The following is a 21,726-nucleotide window of genomic DNA, read 5'->3' on the forward strand; positions in this document are numbered from 1 at the left end:
GCTTTCACAGGAACCGCCCACTAACAAATAGTGCTTTTACAAGCCACCCAAGGCCTCATCTAATGCGAAAGAACCAGTTTGCCTGGGCTGGATGAAGTGTGTGTTGTTTAAATTTTGTCCCTGTACTGAAGGATAGCTACAGTATGCCATCTCTTCCGACAGGTATACAAATGGTTTGGTAGGCTAAGGGGTATCCGAAACACTAGACGGCTTGTCTCTGTCACCAACAGAACTCGAATTATGACCCCCAGAAAAACCGCATTCTGGGGCGCAGCATTTGGAGCATTATGGTACCTTGATGTGTGGTGCACGGGCCGACTAAGCATAAGTCGCTTGCTCAGAAGTGATACATTTCATTCAGTCTAATCACCAATTGGTGTTCCTTACGCATTGGATGCTTCTGCCATAGTAATTTGCTTTCATTTCCTTGTTACGTGTATGCACGAGACAGCAATTTCTATAGCTAACTTATTTTATTGCTCCCAAGCAGTACTAGGGGAATGTGGCATAATTTTATATGCCACATCAAATAAAAAAATGATAGTTTCTTGTGATGTGACAACAGATAACCGTCCTACATAATTTAACACGACAATTAATATTTGAAACAGCAACACATCACTACTGTTTTGTCTTTTCAAGAAATCTTGTTCCTCACACATTCATTACATGTTAACATAGTTCTGATTGCCGTTCAGCTTGCAGTCATTAACTTACAGATCTTCTCAAAGGCAACAGTCACAGGCAGCTGATGTTACAACTACTTCCTTCATGATTTTTTAGGTAACATTACTGGGAAACAGCGGTATGTCAGTTAAGTAACATTAGTAAGAAAGTCTCGATCACATATTCATTTATTAAAGACATGACCGTTTTTCACCTCTAGAAGTAGGCCATTTTCAGATATTGCTCTGCAGAGATAAAAATTGAGTGCTGATTTACACAGGGAAGTCTGAAAAATATGAAAGAGTGTGCGATAAAGCGACGTATCGTTAGCCATCGGGATGCCAATGACGACGCTTGGATCGGCTGTGCTCACCCCAGCTGCAAAACTGCTGCTGATGGCTGAGCATCAGTGTTAGCCAGTGGGAGGCAATTTGTCTCTTGTGTTAAGATCTGAATGTTGTTGCTGTGGTCTTCAGTCCTGAGACTGGTTTGATGCAGCTCTGCATGCTACCCTATCCTGTACAAGCTTCTTCATCTCACAGTACCTACTGCAGCCTAAATCCTTCTGAATCTGCTTAGTGTATACATCTCTTGGTCTCCCTCGACGATTTTTACCCTCCACACTGCCCTCCAATGCTAAATTTGTTATTCCTTGATGCCCCAGGACATGTCCAACCAACCAATCCCTTCTTCTTGTCAAGTTGTGCCACAAACTCCTCTTCTCTCCAATTCTATCCAATACTTCCTCATTAGTTATGTGATCTACCCATCTAATCTTCAGCATTCGTCTGTAGCACCACATTTCGAAAGCTTCTCATCTATTCTTGTCTAAACTATTTATCATCCACGTTTCACTTCCATACATGGCTACACTCCATACAAATACTTTCAGAAACGACTTCCTGACACTTAAATCTATACTCGATGTTAACAAATTTCTCTTCTTCAGAAACGCTGTCCTTGCCATTGCCAATCTGCATTTTATATCCTCTCTACTTCGACCATCATCAGTTATTTTGCTCCCCAAATAGCAAAACTCCTTTAATACTTTGTGTCTCCTTTCCTAATCTAATTCCCTCAGCATCACCCGACTTAATTCGACTACATTCCATTATCCTCGTTTTGCTTTTGTTGATGTTCATCTTATATCCTCCTTTCAAGACACTGTCCATTCCGTTCAACTGCTCTTCCAAGTCCTTTGCTGTCTCTTGACAGAATTACAATGTCATCGGCGAACTTCAAAGTTTTTATTTCTTCTCCATGGATTTTAATACCTACTCCGAACTTTTCTGTTTCCTATATTGCTTGCTCAATATACAGATTGAATAACATCGGGGAGAGGCTACAACCCTGTCTCACTCCCCTTCCCAACCCAAGATCTGAATATCCACTTTTAAAAATGCATAAAAATTTAAATGTCGACCGGGAAAAAACAGGAGTTTGTATTACCTACAGATATACAATATCTTAAAAACTGTTTTAACATTAAATAATAAGCCTACGTGATATAGGTTAAACAGTAACCAAGAAGCGGCCTTGAAGCAATAGTTAGCATTACGAAGACGCTGTTTAGATTGCAGCTGCCATTAAGTCATCACTTACGTACAGAGCTGCTCAAAAAGAAGCAACAGATTTCAAACTTTCATTGCTTCCAAACTACAAAAGAAAAACACAGCTGCAGCATTCCTGGAAATCGAAAAGTTCAAATTCTTGTGCATACAATGTGAGCACCGTTTGTTACACGGAAAATACCAAACCAGTGGCTCATTTCCTGCCAGACACAAAGCAGATGGTCTCTCGTTACAGAATTCGCAGCTTCAGCAGTGCGATGTCGCAGACTTTGAAGAGTGTCAGGCATAGGGGAGATGAAATCGCGATGTTTTACGTAACCCTACAGATAAAAGTGACAGATTTTTAGGTCAGAGATGCTGGATTGGAAGAGGCGAAGCAGAAGATGAACTTCATTGCCGGTGGCCCCCTAAGTCTCCAGGCCTGTCGGCTATTACGAATATATGTGATAACTTAATAGCAGTTGCTATGGAAAAAGTTTCTTCGTTATGCTATCACCTCCAGATGGCGTTCTGGATTACAGTTTAACTTATTACATTGGCTTATTATTGTTTTATAAAACTATCTTCAAGATGCACGATATCTGTAGGGTATAGAAAGATTTACTTGGTAAAATTTTTGTATATGTTTTTAAAAATGGATGTTAAAGTCTCTTTCCTGCTCTCTTCCACACGGTCTAACCTGCAGCTGCTCGGCCATCAGCAGCAGTTTTACAGCTGAGGTGAGCACAGCTATTAAAAGCGTCGTCTTTGGCAGCCCAATGGCTTACGATACGTCATTTTAACGCACAGTTTGGTGACTTTACCTATGTAAATCACCACTTTCAATTTTTATCTCTGCAGAGCATTATCTGAAAGTGGTCTAGCATTACAAGCAGAGACAAGCCATATCTTTAATAAATGAATGTGCAGTCGAGGCTGCTTTCATTAATTTTACTTACTTCATGCAATCATGAATTCTGGAGTCCTCACAGAAACACATTTTTTTAGATTGTGTATGTGTGTTTCCTTCCAAATCTTGTACAGGTTTCCACTGAATACAGTGATGAATTCAAACTTTTTAATTTGGATACAGTGGCAGCAGGTGGTAATATATTTACATTGTCCTCTTTATTGATCTTCCTCATACGCTCATTCGGCATTGTAGTTGGATGGACCTATTGAGTGAAGTGAGGCATTTCCTCGGGTCTATCAACCCTATGTAGTGGACAACACTGAAATGTTACGATGACATTTTTAATGAGTGTAAAATTTTCCATTGGCTTAGCTCTATTCTAATGCCTTGCAGTCTTTCTGGACTGCTACCTTCTCTGAAGTACCTTCCTACAAAGTTAAGTATCTGCTGTCTTAACCCTTTCGTGGGCAAAATTATTGAGCAGTTTTTTTTAATGAATGGAGAGCAGATAGTAGTTAACAGGTAGGTATATTTATCATACAGAAATCAAATTTGCTCCAACTGTGAAAGTGAGGTCACACAACAAGGTGGGAAGTATTCTTCCCACTGCCCTTCCTTGGAGTTAAATGACAAAAGCAACTTTTCAATATATGTCATTTATTTGATAAATTTACTTCTCTTGCTGCAATGATTATTCAGTTACTTGCCGTGAAATTTTCTGAAACATGGGTCTATGCAAAGTGGTATTTGAAAATATGTGCAAACACAGCGAGTGCTCTTTTCCGCAGCTTTGGTACGACAATGACGGCACGTCCAGTAGGTTTCTCCTAAAATGGGTTGATGCTCCGCTACAGCCACGTGACGAAAATCTTCAGGTACTTTACCCCTATTTGCCAAAAAGACAGCGTTTTGTCCACGCCTTTTTTTGGGATGAGAAGCCAGCGATCAATTATCTGGCTAGATGGATCCTGTATGTGAGCTGATCATGCTATCCACTTTCTCTTTTACTTATTTTCGACAGGATAAAACTGTTCACTGCAGCAACGTCCACCAGGAAATAAAATATTCTGTTTCACCATTTTACAGAACGTCTGCCAATAGCATACCTTTCTCGTAGTTGATCAAAGTTGCCACAACTTCAGGACAAGAAATCTCTGTACTAGTACCATCCTTGTTTATCCTTTTCACTGTGGCTGTTTCTCATGGGTCATGAATTGAGGACAGGAAAGTGACTGGACGGTTATCCATCCATTTTACTGCAGAAATGGCTCCTTTTGTTTCAAACTGGAATTCTCCTCGTTCCAATTTTACGTTTTACTTCATAAATTTGGGCGAATCAAAAGTATTTACCTTACACTATAGCGTTGAGGACAAAATCACAAAATGTCACGCAAACGGCCCTCAAAGGCTCCTCTACATAACGACACTCAGCTACACAATGCCTCTGCGCGAAAGTACAGCAAAAACGGCGGGAACTTCCGATTGGAAGTAACAGCCTATACTGTTTACTAGGTGGTCGCACCATACAGAGGTGGGAACTGTGAATCCCACGGCACTAGGAGCGAGTTCATTGTAGTGGGAAGCATGTTTCCCACGGATCACGAAAAGGTTAATGTTTGTCTGTGCCTGTCACAGCTCAACCCATGATAAATGAGCTACAAATGCTTTGATGATCCATAGTGTTACATTCAGAACATTTAAAGGTCCAAGAAAGAGCTCTGTTGGTTCCCTTACAAATTCAGTTTGAGTATTGCTGTAGTGGTGTATTTGCAGTGTCCTGATGAGTAATCCTACTGTCAGTCCAGGAGTACTGAACCCTTCAATTTACCTTTGGTTTTTTCTTCTGAACAATATATTGTTTGGTTCACTTACCTGCTGTTACGGAGGAACTTGGGACAACCAGTGTGTAAACTGGCGAAATAGTGAGTCGTTGAACTTAGGGGGCCCACTAATGTGGCAGGCAGTGTGTGTTGTGTCGCCACTCCAGACAGTCCCCTGGCTGCAGTAAGCGGCCTCCCCCCCCCCACTCACTCCCCCCCTCCCCCCTCACTCACTCCCCAACCCACTCACTCCCCCCCCCCCCCCCACGAGCACACGTGCACACACTCGCGCACTGGCCGCTTATGCTGCGCATGTTTGTAGCTTGCCCGGGCATTCTAATTATCGTCTCCTGTTCCCGCAGTCAGTCGTCCATCTCCCAGAACGTCGGCCCCGTTCGGGTTGTACGATCACCGTCAGCGTCAGAGAGCTTCTCTCCGGGCTTGGGGTGTTCCCTCTTCCACCTCCTTTCTGAGCCCCTCTGCATACACCCTCGTGGTGCGTGCCTCGCCCTTGCCTTCTGCTCGAATTGGCACAGGGCCCGAAGGACTCAGTCCCTCTGGAGGCCTTCCGCCGCTGCCTTTATTCCATCCTAGCCACGTATCAGGGCTCTAGCGTGTTTTACACTGACGGTTCGATGGTTGCTGGTCGTGTCGGCTATGCTGTAACTCTAGGGGACCATTACGAAAACGATCCTTGCCGGCTGGCTGCAGCGTTTTCACTGCTGAGCTGGTCGCCATCTTTCGTGCCCTAGAGCATATCCGCTCCTGCCCAGGTGAGTCCTTCGTTATCTGTAGCGACTCCCTGAGCAGTTTACGAGCTATCGACCAGTGTTTCCCTCGCTCTTGTCTGGTGATGGCTGTCCAGGAGTCCCTCCATGCTCTTGCCCATTGCGGCCGCTCTGTGGTCTTTGTGTGGACCCCAGGCCATGTTGGGATACCCGGCAATGAAAATGTTCACCGCCAGCGAAAGAGGCCATCAGTAAACCATCTCTGGACATTGGCTTCCTGGAGACTGATTTGCTAGCTGTCGTACGCCTCAAAGTTTTCGCGCTTTGGAACGCTGAATGGCGCGATCTGACCACGCCTAATAAACCCCGTGCTATCAAGGAGACGACTGTGTGGCGAGTCTCTCGCAAGGAGTCTGTCGTCCTCTGCCGACTGCGCATTGGGCACACACGGATGACGCACGGCCACTTATTGCGCCGTGAGGAAGCCCTCTCTATGTCGCTGCGGCTCGGCTTTGACAGTGGTCGACATTTTGTTGGCTTGTCCACTTTTAACTGTGCTCAGGCAGACGTTTGCGCTGCCTAATATGCTCCCTGCCCTTTTAACTGAAGACAATGCTATGGCAGGCTTAGTTTTGCGTTTTATTCGGGAAGGGGGGCTTTTATCACTCAATCTGTTTGTCCTTTTGTATTGAAACAAATGGTTCAAATGCCTCTGAGCACTATGGGACTTAACATCTGATGTCATCAGTCCCCTAGAACTTAGAACTACTTAACCCCAACTAACCTAAGGACACCTCACACACATCCATGCCCGAAGCATGATTCGAACCTGCGACAGTAGCAGTCGCGCGGTTCGAGACTGAAGCGCCTAGAACCGCTCGGCCACAGCGGCCTGCCTTTTTGTATTGATTCTGGCCTTTGGCCAACGATTTTAGTCTGAGTTTTTAGTGTGTTTTTTCCTTTCGGTGGTTGGCTTTCCCTTTTTTGTCTCTATGGTCCGCCAACCACTGTCACACTCCGTGTGATTTTAATTCGTTTTGTCTGATCTCCGTCTGAGTCTTTTTTGTCGTGTGTCGTCTGTTGTCTGCATTACTTGTTTTTCCTCTGTGTGGGTGTTTTTAAGTTTTGGAACAAGGGACTGATGACTATAGCAGTCCGGTCCCTTTAATCCCACAACCAACCAACCAACCTCTTGTTTTCAGCACGCCGGCCACCGCGGTCTGTGGGCCCAGCAGCTCCAGCTCCAGCTCCAGCCCCGGCACTCAGCCGCCCAGCGACCACGGCCGCTCTCCCGCCGTGGCTGCCCAGCACACTCCCCCGCCACCTGATGACGCCGCTGTCTCTCGACTGCGGTGAGTACTGTCACTGCAAACACACGACTTGTTCACCCAGAGTACCACTTAGTGCTATGTCAGCTAAATGTTATACTAAATGATGTACATTTTTTAAATTTTTGATAAAGTTCAGCTTATAGCTATCAGGAAAAATTATTTCTTCATTTAATTGGAGTGTTTAATGTAACTGCTGCTCTTGATGGTGTTCGCATATCTTACAAATTAGTTTCACAAGGTGCGACTGTAAGATGGCAAGAACCATGCCCCTTACATGAAGTCATTAAAGATCACCTAACTCACGTTGAGCGAACAGTAGGGCTGAACACAAATGACTGACAAGGCACAATGCATCTTGTAGAGGGTATAGTATGGATGTATTGGAATAATTAATGTCGGGTGATGGTTTTAAAGTAATTCACATGACATGAAAACTTCGTGGAAATGCGTCGATTTACTGGGGACTAGTTTATCTCAGGGAAGTATACAGATTTAACCATGGCCGGCTGGGGAGTGGCGAAGCGACAATAGGCAGCTTAGGGCAGCTCAAGCTGTGAGAAAACGGTAACGGGGTGCGGCCTCCAACTGCCTTAAGATGAGTGACATGGAGTGGGTGGTTGACTCCATGCTGATGTACCGGGAAGCAGCCGGAGAACTTGTACGCTTGTTGATAAATGTCCGTCATTTGAGTAAGCCGCGCAAAGCTACGGTGCAGCGGTCAACAGAGGCCAAAATATGCGTGTTTGTGCGTATAGCAACTTCACGCTGAACTCACGGTCCGCAGAGTCTGAAGTAAAGGGAACATAGGAGCGAGGAATTTGAAGTACTCTCCTGGGAGTCAGAATTCCGGAAAAATTGGTGTTTCGCTAACCTTGATGGGTGGCCTGGGAGGAGCTAAATAGCAGAAGTTGATGGGAAGGGAAATTTTGTGGGAATTTGTTCACTTCCCAGAGCAGGCATTGTTTGGTGCTGGGAAGCGACGCATACTTAATGCAACTTGCGCTGCAATTGGCGTAAGTGATTTTGCTGGAGGGGAAACAGAGGCGAAGAGCAGACTGGGAGAAGTCTCTGTAGAGGTCTTCCGTTCCCAGCTTGCCTAGAGTGCGGACGTGGCGTTCTTTACTCAGCTTGCCTGAGAAAGGGTGAGCATCTCTGCAGTTTAGGATGTAGCAAATGGAACGATTGAGCTTGGAGATAGAAAGTTTTGGTTCAGCTATGTACTGAGCAAGATAGCTAGGAGTGAATAGATGAGCGCAGCCTTGCAGCACCATGAGGCCAGCCGACGTCCTCACGACGACGACGCTTCGCCATGCTGAATTCGGTGATATTGCACCCGCTCCAGCTGATTAATTTGTTGGATGACGTCGGCAAAGTTTCCACGAGGGTTTCATGGGCCGTGTATTGGGGAATCCTTCTCGCACTTCGCATTATGCCTGGGTCAATAGATAGGAATTAATTTTGATTTATCGCGCTTTATGCCATGTAAACGCAATTTCCTACCACTGCCTGATAGGAGAGTCTTGTAATGTGATGACTGAAGGTCGGGAGTTAAAATAAATTTGTGCTAATCGAGTGCATCTGTTTTCAATCAAGTACTTGAAATCCCAAGTCACTTTCTTAATTAATTTTATGTTCAACATTTGCATCTGGTGTTCAATAGCTGAATATAACATCAATGTGCACCCCTCTTTAATTAAAAGTGATCGATTCTGAATAAATTAATGTCAACACTGCCACTGCAGTTCAATCAGGAGTCACCGGGCCTTATTAGTTTTTTGCGTCATCCGACATTGCGGCAGTTTTGCACTCTTTGTTGATCTGTTAGTCAATTAGCTGGGGTGAACACACACCAAAACCAGATAAGTGATGGGTGGGGTGTTACACGACATCGTCGCGAAAGAACACAGTGACCTGTATATGTAATAACTTTCCTTTAATTTACATCTATGGTCACAATCTTTTTTGCGTAACAGATCACCGGTTTCGGTCTTTAATGACCATCATCAGATCTGTTTCATAAAAAAAGGAAGTCCTAATGTACTGCAGCCATAGTGGCATCGTCAAATGTTAAATGCTGGTGCTGATTCCGCATTTAACATTTGATGATGCCGCTTTGGCTGCAGTACATTAGGACTTTGTTTTTTGAAACAGATCTGATCATGGTCATTAAAGACCGAAACCGGTAATCTGTTAAACAAAAAAGATTGTGATCATAGACGTAAATTAAAGGAAACTTATTGCAAATTAGTTCTGAAGGAAGTGGGTGTGAAGCCAGGCTGTCACTGCATTACCATTCAACGAAATCTGGAAGTAACATGAATGAGTTATTGTGTGTATAACTGTATGGAAGTTGTCACAAGGAACCTTCTGAGTGCGAAGTCACAAATTCAGTATTTAGTAAGGCTCAAATTCAGTATTTAGTAAGGCTCATTTGAAAGTGTTAACACTTGGTGGGTCATTAGCAGCTAATACTTTTCCCATGATATCCTCATCAGGAGGGAGACAGATAATGAGTGTCCGCGAGGTACAGAGATCAACATCCAGTGGGACACACACATTACAGTGTACGAAATGGACATCATTGACATTAGAGAGATGTTCAGAACAGACCATTGCCGCTCAGGATTAGCCGAGCGGTCTGAGGCACTGCAGTCATGGACTGTGCGGCTGATCCCGGTGGAGGTTAGAGTCCTCCCTTGGGCATGAGTGTGTGTGTGTGTGTGTGTGTGTGTGTGTGTGTGTGTGTGTGTGTTTGTCCTTAGGATAATTTAGGTTAACTAGTGTGTAAGCTTAGGGACTGATGACCTTAGCAGTTAAGACCCATAAGATTTCACACACATTTGAACATTTTTTGGAACTGCCCTTCAAGGTGTAAGTGCTGATAGTGTGATAGTATGTTTTATAGGCACGGAACCAATATACATCTAGAGGCTGAATTTTCCAATGATATAAATCGCAATATTACACACTTTCCCAGAGGTATAGTTTGCTCTAAAGGAGTCTGATTTTTATACGCAGACCAGGAATGGAGCAAAAGAAAGTCGTTTTAACCAGCTATTGGTCAAAAGCAGTGCTCAGGCTATAGCTGTAGTTCTTACACCCATTTTCTCGCTCTTGCTGGCTTTGACGTAACTATTCCCTACTGCCCTTGCAAGATCACACACGAGAAAGAATCATAGGGGGCAGAGGATCTCCAACTTCTCGTCGCACACTAAAGATCTTTCCAACCAATTTACCATCTAGATCAGCAGTCAGTATAACTACACTCCTGGAAATGGAAAAAAGAACACATTGACACCTGTGTGTCAGACCCACCATACTTGCTCCGGACACTGCGAGAGGGCTGTACAAGCAATGATAACACGCACGGCACAGCGGACACACCAGGAACCGCGGTGTTGGCCGTCGAATGGCGCTAGCTGCGCAGCATTTGTGCACCGCCGCCGTCAGTGTCAGCCAGTTTGCCGTGGCATACGGAGTTCCATCGCAGTCTTTAACACTGGTAGCATGCCGCGACAGCGTGGACGTGAACCGTATGTGCAGTTGACGGACTTTGAGCGAGGGCGTATAGTGGGCATGCGGGAGGCCGGGTGGACGTACCGCCGAATTGCTCAACACGTGGGGCGTGAGGTCTCCACAGTACATCGATGTTGTCGCCAGTGGTCGGCGGAAGGTGCACGTGCCCGTCGACCTGGGACCGGACCGCAGCGACGCACGGATGCACGCCAAGACTGTAGGATCCTACGCAGTGCCGTAGGGGACCGCACCGCCACTTCCCAGCAAATTAGGGACACTGTTGCTCCTGGGGTATCGGCGAGGGCCATTCGCAACCGTCTCCATGAAGCTGGGCTACGGTCCCGCACACCGTTAGCCCGTCTTCCGCTCACGCCCCAACATCGTGCAGCCCGCCTCCAGTGGTGTCGCGACAGGCGTGAATGGAGGGACGAATGGAGACGTGTCGTCTTCAGCGATGAGAGTCGCTTCTGCCTTGGTGCCAATGATGGTCGTATGCGTGTTTGGCGCCGTGCAGGTGAGCGCCACAATCAGGACTGCATACGACCAAGGCACACAGGGCCAACACCCGGCATCATGGTGTGGGGAGCGATCTCCTACACTGGCCGTACACCACTGGTGATCGTCGAGGGGACACTGAATAGTGCACGGTACATCCAAACCGTCATCGAACCCATCGTTCTACCATTCCTAGACCGGCAAGGGAACTTGCTGTTCCAACAGGACAATGCACGTCCGCATGTATCCCGTGCCACCCAACGTGCTCTAGAAGGTGTAAGTCAACTACCCTGGCCAGCAAGATCTCCGGATCTGTCCCCCATTGAGCATGTATGGGACTCGATGAAGCGTCATCGCACGCGGTCTGCACGTCCAGCACGAACGCTGGTCCAACTGAGGCGCCAGGTGGAAATGGCATGGCAAGCCGTTCCACAGGACTACATCCAGCATCTCTACGATCGTCTCCATGGGAGAATAGCAGCCTGCATTGCTGCGAAAGGTGGATATACACTGTACTAGTGCCGACATTGTGCATGCTCTGTTGCCTGTGTCTATGTGCCTGTGGTTCTGTCAGTGTGATCATGTGATGTATCTGACCCCAGGAATGTGTCAATAAAGTTTCCTCTTCCTGGGACGATGAATTCACGGTGTTCTTATTTCAATTTCCAGGAGTGTATATACGGCTGCGTTAAGGCATTGATATTTGTTAATCTTAATATATTTCTCATGGGCCCCTCTTATTCCCTCTTATGTTCACTTTCTCTTCAGTTCTCGAATGGTCGAAGTTGAAAACAAATTCCTCATGGGACAAGTTCACCTCATCTACAAATCTTCGAGTGGCTTCAGCAGTTTTCTGTGAATTGTCGAGTTGATGCTTTATTTGAAATTTCGTTATCTGGTTTCTTTCAGTTCGTAGCATTGTTTGAAGCTATTCCTATCCACTGCTTCCCCAGAAATGACTGTAATCTATGTCACACACAATTTGATGTGCATAATGTAATAGGTCACTATCATGCAATCCTGTAAATTGTATCGAGCATCCTTGAAATGCACAAACACCAGCTTTTGTACCAAGTGCGGGTCGTCCTCCCTTGAATATGGCCGACACGGTCATATTTCTGTTAACAATTTCTTTTACTATGCTTTGCACGATCTTCATTACGTTTAGTAACCGCTCCTTAGACGTTCATTGTCCTTTACTGCGTTTCAGTGGAGACGGGATTTGTGGATCCCTGTCTGACAAGAATGATGAACTACATGGCTCGACAACTATTTCAGTATCACTTTCACTCATTAAGCACATATCGCCATCATTGCATTCTTCATGTACATTGTTGACACTGTTAAACACACATGACAACGTACATTCTACTGGCTCATCCTGTAGAACAATGATATATCATCAGCCAATAATTTCTCACTCCACAGAATTCCTTGGTTTCCTTGCGAATTACTTGTCAGCTAAAAGTTCAACTATGGTCCACAGCCTCATGCTGTCGCTCACCATTGGATGGTTCCAATGCTGACCACTGTTGCCATTAACAGGCAATATTCTGGGGAACCAAATGTTATAAACATCGTTGGCCTGTTGTGACCTAGCACTCAAGGGATACATTGTTGAGGGAAACAAATGAAAGAAGAGAAAGCAAAATTAGAAGTAGGATGGGCAAAACTTTGATTCTAACCCCAGGAATTGGGATATGACTTGTTTAGTCTGTGAGTCTAAGTATTCTTTGAATTTCCTTTATATATCATTCATCCACACTTCCATTTGCAATAACTAATGAAAACTTTAATACAAAGGATGTATATGAGAACCTCCGGAAGTGGTGTATAAGAGTCGAGAGTGAAAATGTCAGCGACACTGTAAGTTGGAGTCAGGTGTGAAGGCACGCTCAGGTGGCGTAATAGCTGTGATGCTCATTCAGATAGGCGAGAAGTAATGTCAGTTCTGTTGTGGGTGTGGCAGAGTGGAGACGTATGTAGCACTGCACACACCGCCAGTATTAAACAACGCCCTGCAGCAGATGGAATTTGGCATGCATCTTCAGTACAGTTTTTAATTAACCATAGAACAGTTTTTCCTTAATACCTTTCTAATATTCGTTTTGCTTATTGGATATAAGCGACCAATGGTAGCGATCATAGACATTTGGATTTGACAACAAAAATCACAGTGAATTAAAAGGTTTACAAGATGGCTTCATTGAGACACCATTGAAATTGTAGTCCTTTTCACGTAACGTTAAACCCTGGCCATGACCTGTCACTGGGATAATTCAGGTTCTGATGGAGCTTGTCATTACTCTCATTACTCTTAACCTCAACATTAATAGCAGTGTAAAATTCAGTAGTAGCTATGAATAGCTTTCACTATTAGTGTGTAAGTTGGGCTTCACTCCTGTGGAGTCGCTATTTTGCCAGTTGCCCATGGTGATATTGTAGAGAGTACGAAGGAGCATGTTGAAAGTTCACACATTTATAGAGCTTTGCAGCTGGGCATGGCACACAGCTAGACAGTGTGTCTGTCAATGGTGGCTAATAATCGGGATTTATGCAACAAACATGTCAATGGTTGAAAATGAATGGACGTTTCAATGTACTGAACAAGGAGAGAAAAATTATATCAGTAAGGGAGTCTGACAGGGTTCTGCGTGGTGTAACACTGAGACCTTAACACACAGTTTGTGGACAGAGCTATGGAACCCTTGATTCACTAACAGAATAACGAAATTGGATTGTAACAATAGGATGCTGTGGGACTCATCGCAAGAAGATCCACACACTGCACGCGACTATGGCTGACCACCCTAGGTAATAGAGCACGAAATCCTTGAATCTCTGTATATTTGTTTTCTAAAGTCAGTTCACACATATCACGTCCAGTTTAAGTTACAGCGTATGTTTCGCACCCGCTTCCCCACTTGTCTTGCTTTACTCTGATCAGTTTCCAATGACATGCTGAAACATTGTACTGTTGCTAGTCCTAGGCAGTAGTAGGGAAAAGCAGGCAGAACCCCACTCTCCACTGTTACCAGATTTATTCAAGATGACGGATACAAGATGGCGGCGATAGATATGACAATGTCGCAAGGATTTCATGGCAGGAAGTTCAAACAGAGGGCGCTGTCATCCCTTATCTGACATTATCCAAGATGGCGGTCTGGAGGGGAAAAATGGCGGGGAAAGGACTCAGCATGTTCTTGGCTGCTGGAGAGGAAACAGTGTATTTATTGTTGGAACAATTTATTTTTATTGTTGGAACAATTTATTTAGGGACGAATTTCATGTACTTTATTTATTACACTGATACAAAGCACTAGCCCTGACGTGTTTAGGGTCACAGTAAATAGTCTGCAGACCTCATAAATAATGCAGTACACTGATGTGCAGACATGCAAACAACTCGTAAATTACCGAAATGATGCAGTACACTGATGTACAGACCTGTAAACAACTTGTAGATCACCGAAATGATGCAGTACACTAATGTACAGACAAACGAGCAACTCGTAAATTACTGAAATCATGCATATATACTGCTCTGTCAACACGCTCACAATGGTTAAACTTTTCCCATGGGTGTGAACCCTTCACCACCTTGGCTTCGTGAAGTGGCCCATGTTAACCTTGGCCTTCATTCACTTCCTAAGAACACTACTCCAGCCTCAGTATATCGTCTCAAGACCTTTACATGGAACTTATTGTTAGTACCTTTATATACCCTGGTGGCTCTCGGACTGACCGTGGGGTCGGGTGTGCGTTCGTCATTGGCACCCGTGTCCTTCGATATCGGCTCCCAGCCCATTCCCCAGTATTTACAGCCGAGCTTTTCGCCTTGTATCAGGCCACAGAGTACATTCGGGGACACAGCCTTCCCAGTTGTGCCCCCTGCTCAGACTGTCACTCAGTCAGCCCCAGCCCCCCCCCCTCCCCCCCCCCCCCGAAAGTCTCTGTGCACTGCTGTACACTGCTCATCCCTTAGTGCAGTGGGTCCAGAACAACTGTCACTCACTCACTCGTGGTGGAGCCAATGTCGTGTTTCTGTGGGTCCCTGGTCATGTCAGTCTGCTAGGAAACGAGGCTGTTGACGGTGTTGCCATGGCTGCAGTCGTCGTACGTCAGTCTGTGAGTACCTCCATTCCCTCTGATGTTCTCTAGGCATGAGTAACACTTTAGTTGACTTTCTAAATTATAGGGATGATTTCGAATCTGATAAATCACCAAAATCGGTATTCGCAAGTGGAAATATCAGTTTCCTTTCTTTTATTTTCTTTCTTAGAGTTTTCACGTAAATGTCTTCGCAGATGTGATAAATTACTAGTTACTCAATGGTTCAGAGAACGCTCCACCTCGCTAAAATTTCGGGTTTCTACATTGCTTGAGCAAATTGTAATTACATCCTTTATTCATTGACAAATATGTAATGGCAGGAGGCTTTTTTGCAATGCAAAAATGACAACCTGCAGATACAAGAGTGGACGTATCATAATTTTTTATACACCTATAATTGATAGTCAGAAATGCTATGCTGCTGCTTCAACGTAAAGGTACTGTGGCTTATGTTCCTACATATGTTTCGTGGGAAGTAATCAGTCTACTATTCACGGAAAAAAAGAAAAAGAAGAAAAACCTATTTCTAGTTGTAAAGGAAGGACAGATTGGACACGGTTAATTGTGATTTCAATGCACTGAGTAGTGCGTAAGTGGTGATATTCAGTCCATAAACAGCTGCACAAAACAGCAATACAAGTGCTCAACGGGACCTGCTATAGTGCATCCTTGTTGTACTGATTACAGTACACCAACCGACATCGATGATGTCTTTCCAAGCATTACGTCCATGGGTGCGGTATTCATTATCATTTAGAGCCGGACGCCTGTTCTTCATAACACTTGTTTGAGAGAATCTTGGCAGGATGCAACACCTTCCAGAAGCGCTGAATCGAAGATTGTCAGATAATATCCTAGTACTGAGGAGAATCAAGACACGTAGCTGCTGTGAATGTGGGCACGCCATAATTTTTTCAGGTGCTGTTCACATATAAATGATAACTCCACTGTTTGTCTGAAATGCGCATAGGTTGCAGTGCAGAGTTACAGTGGTTTATGTTCAGGCATGTCCAGAGAAAATGACTGTGTCCTATCGTGAGGGAGGTATGGATTCACCATGTCAGTAGTCTCAAAGAGAATGAAAGACTTTTTTTTTAACGGAAAACTGTGTGTCATATATTGAGATTCGTGTGTGTGAAATCGTATGAGACTTAACTGCTAAGGTCATCAGTCCCTAAGCTTACACACTACTTAACCTAAATTATCCTAGGGACAAACACACACACACCCATGCCCGAGGGGGAGGACTTGAACCTCCGCCGGGACCAGCCGCACAGTCCATGACTGCAGCGCCCTAGACCACTCGGCTAATCCCGCACAGCCTGAGATTCGTTCCAAAACCACTGTCGTAAAGAGGAGACGTAACCAGTACATTGCTCGGTGTCAGACTATGGCAGCAGCCCTAATATTTAATTGTAGTTACACCAAACTGATTCGAACAAGATGGAGGCAAGTTATGTACAGGAAGTTTTCAGAATGCTATTATTCAAAGACAAGTTGAAGCAGACCGTTCTCCTCTGGCGGGGATGCCATCACTCATGCGCCACTGTGGCATGAGGACATACCCAGACCAGTAGCTGTAGGACACCGACAATTAAAACCATTTTTCTCTTCTGTAGGACAGTGCTTCGGATTCTGTTTGTGTAATTGTTCCGATTTTCCCGTCTGTGCTTAGACAGTGCTCTCTTTCCAAACAACAAGAACGCTTTTATGATTAACGTTGTTTTCGCAAGTGTGCACAGACATGATGAAGGCTTTTAGCAGTGAGAACTTTTAACGTTTCTGAGATGTTTATTGACAGCAGGATGAACATTTCGCAGCAATGTGTCAGCCACACTGGGCAGGTAAGCACGTGTGCTTGGTCAGACGCAGCTTGCATGTCCTGTTAGGATCGCTAGGAACAATGTATCCTGTGATATTCAGGGAAGTATTGGAAGAGATTTCTATAGTGTGACCTGTCACATTAATGTCCAGAGGTAGAGAGGTTTCACGCCAGTGGCCCAGAGGGTGCGTTGGCGCTTATTTAGATGCGATGTCAGTATAACACTGCAAACTTTCTAGCTCCTATGCAAACACCGGTCTCAGCGCTGGACCCGCACCACAGCTGTGTGTCATCGTGTCAGAAGTGGTGCCTAGGTCAACATGTATCTCGACAGGAATTTCTCAAGAGTCAAGTATGAAAGCGATGCCTTCGCCTTGTGCTTGCGGGACCCGCACAGGCACTTGTGTGCTGCTTGTGGTGGCGTTGATGCATGTGCGCGTTGTTGCCTCTGAGAAGTCGCAATTGACTATAGTTCTAAAGCTTTTCTTATGTGCACAGAGTGTTTGTGCAGTCCATGATTTTCGGTAATTTATGTGTTGTTTGCTTGTCTGTACATCAGTGTACAGAACAGGCTGAGTCCTTTTCCCGCCATTTTCCCCATACCAGACCGCCATCTTGGACTTCATCACTGGATGGACGACAGCGCCCTCTGGTAGTGGTACTGTGTACTACATCAGTTGGCCTCCGAACCCCAGGGTGAACAGTTGATTGTGAGACTGCCTCAAGTTGTTAAAATAAAGACAATTTAAATAAAAACATTCGTCCATCCTCTCCAGCACAGGGCGAGTCCTTTTGCTGCCAATTCCTAGGAAGAGCTGGCAGCTGGGTGACTTACGTTAGTGGGGGTAACCAAAGTGCCATATTTTCCTGCCATTTTCTTAGGTTAGCAGAGGTACCCGTGTTGTTGCATTGTCCTGCTGGAATTTGATCTTCCTGCCATTTTCTCAGGGTGGGAGGTAGGGGAGTGGGATTAGGTTACTGGAGGTAGCCCAATTGACCTACCTTCCTGCCAAAAGGTGAACTTCCGACCATGATGATGTCATTGCAACATTGCCGTATCTACGCCGCCATCTTCGATCCGCCATCTTGAATAAACCTGGGAACAATCGAGAGTGGGGTGGTGCCTGGTTTGTCCTACTAATGCCTAGGACTAGCAACAGTAATACTTTTCAGCAAACCGTTTGAAACTGATCAGAGCAGAATGCAGCAAAGTGTTATTGAGTAGAGGAGTGTCCCCACTTTCAAGTGGAAAACTGGGTGCAAAACGTATGTTGTAACTTAAATGGGACGTGATATGTGTGAATTGACCTTAGAAAACACATTTCTGCTACCTATACAGAGATTCAAGGATTTCGTGCTCGATTGCCTAGGGTGGTCAGCCATAGTCCCGTGCAGTGTGTGGATCTACTTGCGATGGATCCCACAGCATCCTATTGTTACAATCCAATTTCGTTATTGTGTTAGCGAATCAAGGGCTCCATCGCTCTCTCCATTGAAACTGTGTGTTAAGGTCTCAGTGTTCCATCGCACAGAGCCCTACCAGATTCCCTTACTGATAGGATTTTTCTATCCTAGTTCAGTACATTGAATCGTCCGTTCATTTTCAACCATTGGCATGTTTGTTGCATAAATCCCGATTATTAGCCACCATCGACGGACACACAGTCTAGCTGTGTGCCATGCCCACCTGCAAAGTCCCATAAATGTGTGAACTTTCAACACTCTCCTTCATGCTCTCCACAGTATCACCATGGGCAACTGGCAAAATAGGGACTCCAGAGGAGTGAAGCCCAACTTACACACAAATAGTGAAAGTTACACATAGCTACTACTGAATTTTTCAGTGCTATTGATGTAGAGGCTAAGATTAATGAGAGTAATGACAAGCTCCATCAGAAACTGAATTGTCTCAGTGACTGGTCATGGCCAGAGTTTGTGTAGTGAATGGTCACTTGCTCTTTATAGACTTCTTCATTGAGCTCTCAGTCCAGTGACGTCAGGCCGTGGTCTGCCTGCCCCTGACTGGTGCTGCATGCGAACTTCCACGAGAAAATATTAACATTTGAGGCTAGGAAGATTCGGTATTTCAATGAAAGAAGTCGTCAAACTCAGTGAACAACTGTGAAAACTCTATTCCCCATTAACTGACAAAACAGTTCTGAACCAATGTGGTACACTGTTGCTGGCCGCTATTCGTTGAAGTTCCAGTAAGTCTCTAGAGTGTTCTTTCCCAGTGACTGAAAATTATGTTGCAACCAGTGCCTGACCCATTCGTAGATGGGACTCTTCCCTGAGCCGGCCGGGGTGGCCGAGCGGTTCTAGGCGCGTCAGTCTGGAACCGCAAGACTGCCACGGTCGCAGGTTCGAATTCTGCCTCAGGCAAGGATGTGTGTGGTGTCCTTAGGTTAGTTATGTTTAAGTAGTTCTAAGTTCTAGGGGACTGATGACCTCGGATGTTAAGTCCCATTGTGCTCAGAGCCATTTGAACTCTTCCCTGGACAGCCTGTGTAGCACGAGCCGAATATCGGTATTTAAAAAAAAAAAATGGCTATATATTGCCGATGTATTTTCACCTAATATATCGATATCAAAATGGCAATATCGAGAGCCGGTATTTTTATTTTATATTGTTTTACAATTTTCAGAAAATATTTGAAGTTGTTCATTTGAAATTGTAGTAGGACATAATTTTTCTTTTACTGTGTGAAGGGGGCCTACTACTTTTTGAGCTTTCATCACGTCCGACCTTTCTGTTTGACTTAGTGAAGCAAGTGTATGTGCCACTAAAGAACAATGCCGATTGCACTGGGTGGAGGGGGGGGGGTAGGGGGGGTGCGAGGGAAGTGTGAATGGGAAACATTTGCGATAATGCAACTAGTGTGTTATTTCTTCACATCGACATTCTTCAAAGACAGTTGCTCAAACTGAAGAACAAAAATCTGATAAGATTTTCCGTTGTAGTGGACGCAGGCGTGTGAGGGGAAATGCTGACGTAATCAGCGCTCAGTGCTACCAACAGAAAATGGAAACGTTCAGATTCACTATGCGATTTTGACACTACAGCTGCTAGGTCACTGGCGTCTGTAGAAATGGAAAACAGGGAAGTCGACATGAGGTGTTCTGGTCAAATGTCATGTGACAAAACCGAAAGATGGACCCACCTGACGTCTTTCATTGTGCCACTTACGTGAGTTATCATTGTTGGCAAGTGGCTAGCGTCAAGTGTGAATATGCATCCTGTTCCTTCCAATTTGCGCTCTGAAGTTCGCCTTCGTAGCGTAGCGGTACCATTACCGCCTACCACACAGGTGGCCCGGGTTCGATTCCGGGCAAGGGACTGGGTGTTGTGTGTCGTTCATCATTGACTCGCAAGCCGCCGAAGTGGCGTCAACTCAAAAGGACTTGCAATACGGCGGCGAACTCCCCCGAAAGGAGCTTCTGGGACAATAATGCCATCCGATCATTTTTTTTTCTCTCTCTAAAGGGGTTAGGCAGGCTACAGTTTGTTGATGTACAGAATATGTATTAATAAATCGATACTTCTACAGCTCTAAAACGAGCAGTATATTCCCAACGTGCAGCACATATTTTTGTAAGCGGGTATGTCCATATTTGTCCGCCAGTACACGGATCCTTTTTTACAGTATATCGAAAGCCGATACCGACATTTTAATAAATATCGGTGTATTGGATATTCTGTACTTTTATAAATATTAGGTCCTAGTTTCGCTGTGGCTACCATTACGCATTCAAAGTCTGACAATTCCCGTCGTGCTGCCATTTAGACGTCGGCAACCTTACCACACGAGCCACCTGAGTACAGTACAAGTGACAGCCACCCCAATGCCCCGCCCTTTTATACCTTGCGTGCGCGATACTACCGCCACCTGTGTATGTAGATATCGCTATCCCACGACTTCTGCTACCTCAGTCTAGTACATCATCTGTCTTTGATCGAAGGCACGAGAATGCTCTTTAATGGTAAGACACCTGCTGTCTGGTCGAAATTAGAAACTACTCGTAGTTGTACGTAACGAAATACATATTAAATAAATTTAACATTTTAATCGAAATAACTGACGACTTGTCATCCACAAACTAAATACTTTCTTAAAGAAGGTGTAGTTTTAAACTTAAGTTCATGCTCATATTGTGTACCATCGACCGCTGGCCAGATTTGGAATTGCTGTTTGAGAGATAGTTGAACAGAAGAAGGTGCATTGGATGGGATGACGTTGCATGGTATGGCGGTTCGATGGTGCATATCATCTGATATAGATGCGGTTTACGAACCACATACACTGTCGGTTGTCCAGCGGTATTCCCTCTGGAAGAACAGGCAGCATGTCCGTAAGAACATGTGCATACATATTTCCATTTAAGCCCCCCATGGATAAAGTAAGGTCCCACAACGTAATTTCCTATCGTGCCACACCATAAATTTACAACTGAAGGTCGCTGGTATTGTGCCTGACCAAGCCAGTGTGAAGCCGGCCGGTGTGGCCGTGCGGTTCTAGGCGCTTGTCTGGAACCGCGTGACCGCTACGGTCGCAGATTCGAATCCTGCCTCGGGCATGGATGTGTTTGATGCCCTTAGGTTAGTTAGGCTTAAGTACTTCTAGGTTCTAGGGGACTGATGACCACAGATGTTAAGTCCCATAGTACTCGGAGCCATTTGAACCATTTTTTTGTCTACCACAACCTTTGTTTTACTTGACTGTCTATTCCAGGAATATGCCATTTCACGCAAAGTCTTGTGCAAAATACCTTTC

The 21,726-nt window shown here is 45.0% G+C and overlaps 1 protein-coding gene across 3 annotated transcripts in view; it reads left to right on the forward strand.

Annotated features, from left to right (window-relative positions):
* Positions 1-21,726, forward strand: part of LOC124720088 (serine/threonine-protein phosphatase 6 regulatory ankyrin repeat subunit A-like) — a 126,189-nt gene that overhangs the window by 95,285 nt on the left and 9,178 nt on the right. For all 3 annotated transcript variants that reach the window (XM_047245368.1, XM_047245367.1, XM_047245369.1), the window contains one exon: positions 6,880-7,029. In XM_047245368.1, coding sequence (XP_047101324.1) covers positions 6,880-7,029 — 150 coding nt within the window. The remainder of the gene's footprint in view (positions 1-6,879; positions 7,030-21,726) is intronic.

The sequence above is a fragment of the Schistocerca piceifrons genome, chromosome 11 (genome assembly GCF_021461385.2).
Source record: "Schistocerca piceifrons isolate TAMUIC-IGC-003096 chromosome 11, iqSchPice1.1, whole genome shotgun sequence".
NCBI lineage: Eukaryota > Metazoa > Arthropoda > Insecta > Orthoptera > Acrididae > Schistocerca > Schistocerca piceifrons.